Genomic DNA, 9,860 nt, shown 5'->3' with positions numbered 1-9,860 from the left:
GCGGACGCCCCTCTGGCGGAAACACTGATCGAGAAATATGCGTTGAAAATGACTAAAAATATTTGTTTAACTTCCTTGCCAGCTTTATGATACAATCTTATGCCACTGTAGGATCTGCTTGGAGTTAATTTTTGTTTCAAAATTACCACAAATGACTGCGTTTTGCAACAGATTTCATTTGATTTTTAATTTGCAAATGATTACATGTGGCTCACTGGCATCTATTGCTTGTTTAGTAACCCAAACAGAAACACAGACATGACGTTAAATTGACGTGGGCTGGGTTTACTGTTAAAAATATCCTTAGTTCTTAAGAATCCCGCTACTACGCTGGACTGCCTTGTCATGGTGGTAGGACCAGTGGTACAAGTGGGAGAGAGAATATTCAGGGTACCACTCCATACTGATCAGAAAGGAGACATGTGTTTCCTCATAGCTGGTCCTGATACATCTCCACAACAAGTGTGTCTGCACATACCATATCCCCTACCACATTTAAGTTACAAAGTAATGTACACAAAAAAAGTGTATCCTTCCCAGAACTGTAGCACCACCTTGTACTATTTCAGTATTTGATTAATTTTAGGCATCATGCCTTTTCCTGTTTTTATTAACTCTAAATTCAGAAACTTTCGCGGTGGTTTTATGTTTGCTGTTTTCGTGGTGGCCACTTCACCCCGACCTTAAAACCACCGAGACCATTTATACATTATAGTATGTAGCTATAGCTATGACACTGCCGCGAACTTCAGACCACTGCGAACACTCCATTTTCCTGCTACCGTGAAAGTAAATCCCTGCGAACTTAAATGCATTTACAGTATTTATTAATTGATTTGGCTGTTCAGCATGCATAGCCAGGGCTGTCCAACTAGACTGTGGGTATCACAGAGTCTAGTATTTCCTGTATTGTAATCTCCAAGCAGATCCTACAATGGTATAAAATAGTACCAAACTGGCCAAGGAGTGTAGTCAGCCAAAAGGTGTGAAACACACCCCTAAGCCGGCTTCCCTCCTCTCGGTGCCATATTTTCAAGCGCAGATTTTTCCCGAACACAAAACCCCATCCCAACCTTGCATAGGTAACTGTTTTCTGCCTTAAGGTACTCTATTGATAACACCCCAAAAGTTCATCTTTGTAGTGTATTGTTCTATGCACTGAAGCTGCTTACTTGAGGTATTTTTGATTTGTTGCACAGACACGCTGAGCTGCCAGGATGCGTGGTCTACCCCCGTGTAGTAAGACCTACGCCACACCCCGACGTCCTTTTGAGAAGGACGTCTGGATCCGGAGTGAAGCTCATTGGGGAATATGGGCTTCGTAACAAGCGTGAGGTATGTTCAAAACTGATGTTGGCCTTTCATTAAAATGGATAAATTTCATGTATATAGGTATTGTGGATCTGTGTACTGGTATGGAAACACAGATGTTATTGAACTTGAAATTATAATATATAAGGTAATGTTGATGTTTATAATTTTGTCCCTGTTTACAAAGTGATGAAAGGTTCATGCGCGTCATCTGAATGTCTTGTTAGAGGCGGAGTATGACTGATTATGACCCTCTGATTGCTAACATGTTTGTAATACAGTCTTTAAATACACTAAGTAATGAGATATTTAGCAAGTTTCTAGTTAGAAGTACATTTTGTAAACCTGTGGACTCCACCTTATCTGTGCTGTAGGTTTGGCGTGTGAAGCTGACCCTCGCTAAGATCCGTAAGGCTGCTCGTGAGCTGCTGACACTGGAGGAGAAGGACCCCAGACGTCTGTTTGAGGGTGAGGATCAACAGGACGCCTTTATACTAGTAACAAACCGTACATCTCTCGCGTGTAGTCCTGTTTGAGGGTGAGGATCAACAGGACACCTTTATACTAGTAACAAACCGTACATCTCTCGCGTGTAGTCCTGTTTGAGGGTGAGGATCAACAGGACACCTTTATACTAGTAACAAACCGTACATCTCTCGCGTGTAGTCCTGTTTGAGGGTGAGGATCAACAGGACACCTTTATACTAGTAACAAACTGTAGATCTCCCGCGTGTAGTCCTGTTTGAGGGTGAGGATCAACAGGACACCTTTATACTAGTAACAACTGTAGATCTCCCGCGTGTAGTCCTGTTTGATGATGAGGATCAACAGGACGCCTTTATACTAGTAACAACTGTAGATCTCCCGCGTGTAGTCCTGTTGAGGGTGAGGATCAACAGGACACCTTTATACTAGTAACAAACCGTACATCTCTCGCGTGTAGTCCTTTTGAGGGTGAGGATCAACAGGACACCTTTATACTAGTAACAAACTGTAGATCTCCCGCGTGTAGTCCTGTTTGAGGATCAACAGGACACCTTTATACTAGTAACAACTGTAGATCTCCCGCGTGTAGTCCTGTTTGAGGGTGAGGATCAACAGGACACCTTTATACTAGTAACAACTGTAGATCTCCCGCGTGTAGTCCTGTTTGAGGGTGAGGATCAACAGGACACCTTTATACTAGTAACAAACCGTACATCTCCCGCGTGTAGTCCTGCTTCGGCCGTCCTAGTGGCGCTGCAGATATGCTGGTGGGGGAGAATATGTCAGAGGAGATCAGGCGAATCTTCATCCATTGAAGGTTCCATGTGGAGACCTCTGATACAGTCCATTCTTTTACCACATGACAATTAATTTAGTTTGTGATGTAGGACGGCTCTGATCTGTATATGTCCTCCACACAGGTAATGCCCTACTGCGCCGGCTGGTGCGTGTCGGTGTGCTGGATGAGGGGAAGATGAAGCTTGATTACGTGCTGGGCCTGCGCGTGGAGGACTTCTTGGAGCGACGTCTCCAGACCCAGGTCTTCAAGCTGGGATTAGCCAAGAGTATCCACCACGCCCGCGTGCTGATCCGCCAGAGGCACATCAGGTATGATACCGGCTCTACTGCTGCTTCTGTCTTAATGTTATTGTGTCATCAGTCAGTTTCATATCAGTTGAGTTGGAGTCATTACTATGATATCAAACATTAAATACACTTGGTTGTCTAGAAGTATAGGCATCTTATCAGCTGCAGGATGATATATATAGACAAAGTACACGATAACATCATGCTACAGTGGTACCTCATTTGTATGGTTAAAATCCTGGTACTTCAGCTTCTACTTCTACTGACCACTACTGCCCTCTGTACAGCACTTAGGCCTGGTTAGCTGGGGTCAAACTGATATAAAGACTTGAAAGTTTCTGAAGGGTCAATTGGGCATGAGTCCTATACCCTTCCTTCTACCCTGTAGCAATGGTGCTGGTGCCAGGGTAAGTAGTTTGACTACAAATGCTTCACTTGGTATGCTTCCGTCTATAAAGGGGAAAGGGGCTTTAAACTGTCCCCACGATGTCTTGTTTTCTTTATTTATAAACACAAACAGATAGAGATGGTTGAAGTGTTTAATTGAATGTGTTTTGTCTTTGGTGGGTTACATTAACCAGGAAAGCATTAGTCTGAAGCTACAGACAATACCAAGATGACAGTTATGCAGAAATAACATGTATTTGTTGTTGTTGTTGTCAGGGTACGTAAGCAGTTGGTGAACATCCCATCCTACGTGGTGCGCGTGGACTCCCAGAAGCACATCGACTTCAGCCTGCAGTCTCCGTTCGGAGGTGGTCGTCCTGGACGTGTCAAGAGGAAGAACATGCGTAAGGGCACCGGGGGCGGTGGAGGCATGGACGATGAGGAAGATGAAGACTAACTCAATACCCTCCCTACTTCTGGTGGAGGGTGTGCCATGAGCCCAAGACATGCCCAGAAATAAATACATGTCAAAAGGACAGTGTGCTGTCTTGTGTTGTCTCTGCACCATAGTCCCTACTCTTTGTAGATAAAGTAGTAAGAAAATATGGGTTCAACTGACATGCCCAAATTGTCCACATACGGAGTGCCAAATATGTGGATTTGATGTAAAATTATATGCATGTATGTATGTATGATTTGTATGTATTTATGTATATGCATGAACTAAGATTATGCAACAATAATTTCATATGCAGCTAGGGGCCCAAACTCATGCCATTTCTTCTCGAGCACAAGAGCTATATAACACCTAAAAATCGTGACCATAGCTTGTTCAGAGTCCAAGATAGCAAAACTGGAGGTTGCGCAGCTGTACCAAGGGAAGCTGCTAGGGGGCCCAAAATCATTTCCAACTTTCATCACACCACACCTACACACCAGGTATGAAGCCGATTAACCCAGCTGTTCTTGAGTTATCTTGTTGACACAGAGACACACTTTCATACAAATGCAGGGTAACACATAACCTCAATGAAATTAAATAGAGGTAATAATAATAATTTCAATTCATGCATATAATAGACAAATGCACTACACAGGTAAGAATAAGCAAGATTTGGTTCCCTGTATGTTCAAAATTCTTCTGTGAGGCCGCAAGTAATCATTGATTGATTAAGAATGGGGCACAACTCCCAAGTCAGACATTTTCACTTACCTTTATGTACATAATGGTTTAGTTGGAGAAGGTGGTTCAGACAAATGAAAAGGATCATGCAGAGGCCCTGTAGGACTGGTGAATTTTTCACCATCAAGTCATACTACATCTAGTGCATTTGAGTTAATATCAAATCATTCTCGCCAGAATTTGGTTTGTGTACAAAGTTGTAAGTTCAATTTCCAACACCACAAAACAGTTACGCACTGCGTCCATGAAGGTCAGACGTCCAGATAATAAGATATCCCCAAAATCATCCATTAGTTTTCGTCAGTGACACTGAAGTAGTGATCTGGAAGAAACTCGTCTTTTATACAGCAGTTTTCTATGAATGAAGGCAATTTTAGATGTCCGATAAGACATTGTAGTCAAGCTGAAGACAAATTGGATTTCAATGTGAAACAAAGCTACAGACACAGATAAAATTCCACTCCAGAAGCATTATTTTTTGGTAGACAATATTTTTTGGGATACAAATGCACCTGACTTTTCGCTAAGTAACCTTGTGTCTTTTCGACAATATTATTTTCTAAAGCCAAGCTCCTCACCGCGCCGTATATGATTTTGCGACTTCCGTCACACTTTCTTGCTTATGGTAGTCTGGATAAGCTTGACAAAGCAGTCAAGTGACAATCACACATTTAGAGAGATACAAAAAAAGTTTGAAGACTATCTCATCTCAGGATGGGGAAATTTGGCCACTTAAGTATGATGAGTTGGAAGTCGGCCAACATAAAATGGTGGCACCAAAACTAACAAAAGTAGGAGAGTGACTATTGGACATTTAGGAAGGTACACAAAAAGTTTGAAGCGACTCTTGGAATGCAGAGATTTGGACACTTTGATGGACCATTCTGCTCTAAAAAGGCTACTTTTATAAATGGCATTACTACAGAATGACCCACAATGTTCTGATGACTTTTTTTGCACACAGTCTACTCAAAAAGTTATCATAAAACATCAGAGTATCGAAATTTATACAAGTACTAACCGGTACCTGTTCCCATGGTCAAAGACACGTCCTCCCCACAAGTGCATAATGCATTGGAAGGGTCCTCAGGGAAAAAAAACTAGTTTGCTACAATGTGCCCCTTACATTTAAGCTTCAACTTTTGTATATTTGGCTAAACAAACTTTATTCTAACATTATTTATTCTCTGAGGAATTATGATACTCTAGTGGAGCGTCCCTTTGATGAAAATAAGTCAATTAGCTCCTGTTGTTTTAGTTACAGGAGCTGAATGTTTTGTTGTGAGGGGGGGGGGGGGGGGGAAATGCCAAAAAGTTCCAAACGTAGCTCCCTTTCCTGTTTAGGGTGGGATCGTACGTTCTCTCATATATAGCCTCTCTAACTCCCCGTTCGAACCAGCAGTGTTCACGGTCTAGGATATCGGTGGATTGGAGGTTGAAGGAGTGTCCCTGGTTGTGTTTTAGGTGGTTGAAAATGGAACAGGAGAAGGGTCGGCCGCCCAAGTACAACTCTTAAGGAACTCATTGAGGACGAAACAGGGCTGGAAGGGCAAGGGCTACTCTCTGCGATGACAGACAAGCTGTTCTGGAGGTCTAACTTTGTCTGCTCCACCTCACACGAGGATGAATGATGATGAAAATGGCAGAGCAGCCGTTGGCACTGGGTTGCAATGTTCTTTGTACCTTGCCTTTAGTGGTCGGCTGGTCTCACCAATGTCCATATTGTAGCAGTTTGGTTCTTAAAATTTGAGTCTGTAGATTACATTGACCTTGATACCATTCTGTGGTCTGTTGGATGTACCAGTACTTCCCAAGCAGAGGTTTGGCTTTGGCTGTACTGGATTTCCAGAGAAGTCTAGGGTAAGACACCTGAATTCGAGGCAGAGAAGCAGTGTAATGGAGGGCTGTAGTAATTCCAGCTGGTGACATGGCTATGCACAAAGTACAGATAAATGGTAAGTAGTACATGATACTATCATATTCTAGTGGCAAAATAGTAGCTAGATCTACGAACAGTGGCATCTTCAGACTACATGTATAATACAGCCTCAAGTTGCATTAGAATCCGTTTGTAGTACTTGAAGCATTCTTTACCCTTTAAAAGGGTTTTAGACGACTTTGAACGTACAAGTTGTGTACTAGAGTAAAATAACCAAGTGTTTTGTACTAGAGTAAAATAACCAAGTGTTTTGTGTTTTCAAGAGTGCACGAGTATCGGCCTGTTTTCTGTGAAACTGTGGTGTTCTGTCAACCTGTATAACACGTAGGGGGGGGGTGTAGACGACTCTGAACGTACAAGTTGTGTACTAGAATACTTGATAAAATAACCAAGTGTTTCATGTTTATGCAAATGTTCATCAGTTATGCGATTGGTGGTATTTTGTACCAAATTTGCCATGAGGAGTGGAGGGGATTTGTTTCAGACATGTCAAAAAGCAGGCCCAACCGGACTATTATAAGAGTTCAATGACTTCATACCTCCTCCATCCTTGTAGTGTGTGTATATTATTACCTATTTATATTATGACAATATTGAATTAGCAATATGTAAATGATTATAGCTGGTCATAAATTGCAATAATAACGATGATGTTGGTAAAGTAAAAAAATCCATTTAATTAGACATAATTCATATTATTATTCTTTCTTTCATTGAAGTAAATGTGTCACTTTTCACTGAATCAAACTTTGTACTAAATATTTCTTTCCATATTCGACTGAAGTTTAAACAAGTGCTTTAAAAAAGCTGGCATTTTGCCAAGGTTTGCGTGTGTACACGGTTTTTTTCTAGTTATTGGAATGTGCTGAAACTATTGTTTATATTAAATGGATGTAAAAAGGAAACAAGAACAATTTAAAATCACCCTCCCCTGGACTCGATCCCGGACCGTAGCTCTGCAAATCAGGCTGACGTCAGAGGTATTTGTGTAGTGACCCCTGAACCCGGAAGTCACTTCTCTGCATCATAGCGCACTTTTCAGAAAATGATATCTCAGCAATCGTTTACCCCTGCTTTAACATTTTTACATTGTCACGGTCTCCATAGTACATACTACAAATCTGGTAAGTTAGAAGGTCCAGTTCTTTTTCGATAATACAGGGCGATCAATGAAAAATCGTGGCAATTTCCATTTTCGCACTGGAAATCCTACTAATGATAGGGTTTCCAGTCGAAATTGTTTTGTACCCAGGGGAATCAGAACATTTGTGTTCCCTAATAGAGGGTGTTGATTTATGAAAAATAAAAGTTACAGAACAAAAATCGGACCTTCCGTTCCAGAGATATGGCCCTTTAAAGTTGCTGGGCGGTGTCCGCAGGTGTGGCGCCAGGTGTGAAAATCGCATTTCTAATTAGCAATAATTAAGAAAGTAAAAACATTGTGCCACTCAAAAGTTCTTTTCTGCACAGTCCAAGTAGTATTTTGTAGCAATCAAGTAAAGATAAGGTGTTTATTTGCCTTTTTCTTTCACTACAGGTGAGGTCAACCTGCTGAAAATTAAGTTTTTTCAGCATGGCACAGCTGGAAAAGTGGCCAATTATTTCCAGATGACCCCTTTTTGAAGAGCGATAATCAATAAACTGTTCATCCTATAACTAAGATATTTCAGATATTGGAAATATGTAGTAGACTCTTAACACAGTTTATTGCAGACATTCTAGAGACATGGTTACGAGATTATGTGTAATCAAAAATACTAATTTGTAACATATCTCAAAAGGTCAAAGGTCATCGGCACCTGTCACTTATATAAGTCCACATAAAAAATTACCTATCAACATTCTTCTCTATCTCAGTGACAAATATCACATGTTTAATATAACAGAATAGAAACAGTTTAGATAATTTCCACATCAATTATGCAAATTAGCTTCTGATTTGCATAATTAATATTTAATTACATGAAGCATCACTTAATCTATCTACATACCAATAATCATGATGATCCGTCAACCCCTTCTTGAGTTATTCCCTTTCACAGTCTGACCATAAGCATTGAATATCAGCATACCTTACTACTAAAGGGTTTGGCACATGCTAATTCTAAATTTGCCATCAAAACTATCACATTTCACCAGGAAATACTACTTTTACGACATCTGATGACCAAAAGTATATAAAAATATTACCTATGAACCATGACCACCTGACTTTGTAACTGGTTTATTCAAGTTTATTGAACAATTGATAATTCTTTGACATTACAACATATGTTTGAAAAGACTCGGTAGCTCCTCTTCTAAGCTGCACAGCTTTGAATGGTTGATACATTGTAATTCTCCCTCTGTGCCATCTCAATTTCTTCTATGATGTTCCAGGTGCTATTCCCAATGCAGCATCTTGCAAATCTGAAAACTTTTAACATTGGAAATATCAGCAAAAACCTCTATGCCCTTGATATCACATTCAACAACAAACACAACTTGCTATGTTATTGATTTTTTGGATCTTACAAGGTAAAAATTGAACTTCAGTGATCATCTCAACGTAAATATGCTCACGTTGGACACATTTACAAATGATGTTTCCTTTCATGAAGTTGGTGACAAAGAAAACAAAAGTTTTGCGTCTCAAACCTGAAACAAACGTGTCCGAACATACAATGTATCTACACTTATAAAGGCTATCTGTATACAATTTAATGAATATCAATACGCTAATTATTTACATGGAAACGAGAATATTTTGATAATTATGGACCCGCCTAACTAAATTTATATGCAGGGTCCTACGGCCGTAACTCACGGCCCGGACTCGGCACACCACACGGAGCGAGTCGCACATGTTGAACATTCACATCGCTAACTCACAACAAACCTACACATGTTATACATCATTTTAAAGCTTAGAAACCGCTTGTTACACACATGGATGCAACTTTTTGAAAAAATAAGACATCAATGGTGAAAAATGCCATCTAAATTTGCAAACTGGAGGTAAACCACCTTAAAATTGCGGTACAAGAAAGTTTCACGTACCAAATTGTAGCTTGTTTTCTTGTCTATCCAATCCTACCATATATGGGTTGCTTCCAAATAAGGCTGAGATGCAAATCAGGCTGACGCAACGCCATGCCCGCAGAGCGCTCGAACACGTAAACGCGGAAGTGACTTTCCCGTCTCGCGAGGCATTTTCCCGAAGGCCATATCTCAACAATCTTTTATCCCCTGCTTAAAATTTTTACATTGCCAGGGCCTCCATACTACATACTACAATTCTGGTAAGTTTGAAGTTCTAGGCCTTTCTCAATTTTACACGGCGATCAATCGAAAATCGCTACACGCACGGAAAACACCACCGCCGCACGCATGTGCGTTGCGACTGGAAACCCTACTAATGAATATTAACTAAGTCGCAAAGGAATCTGGGATAGGCTATATGTAACTGTTATGTTTTTACAGTCAAGA

At 40.7% G+C, this 9,860-nt stretch overlaps 1 protein-coding gene across 1 annotated transcript; it reads left to right on the top strand.

The window, feature by feature from the left end:
* Positions 1-1,199: 1,199 nt before the first annotated feature.
* On the top strand, positions 1,200-3,808 carry LOC118428774 (40S ribosomal protein S9-like). The gene is given in 5 exon segments (XM_035838967.1): positions 1,200-1,279; positions 1,281-1,335; positions 1,686-1,779; positions 2,718-2,904; positions 3,547-3,808. Coding segments are annotated over 5 exon segments (579 nt in total). The 5' UTR covers positions 1,200-1,217; the 3' UTR covers positions 3,728-3,808.
* The last annotated feature ends 6,052 nt before the right edge of the window (positions 3,809-9,860 follow it).

The sequence above is a fragment of the Branchiostoma floridae genome, chromosome 13 (genome assembly GCF_000003815.2).
Source record: "Branchiostoma floridae strain S238N-H82 chromosome 13, Bfl_VNyyK, whole genome shotgun sequence".
NCBI lineage: Eukaryota > Metazoa > Chordata > Leptocardii > Amphioxiformes > Branchiostomatidae > Branchiostoma > Branchiostoma floridae.
This window is presented reverse-complemented; position numbering and strand designations above follow the sequence as displayed.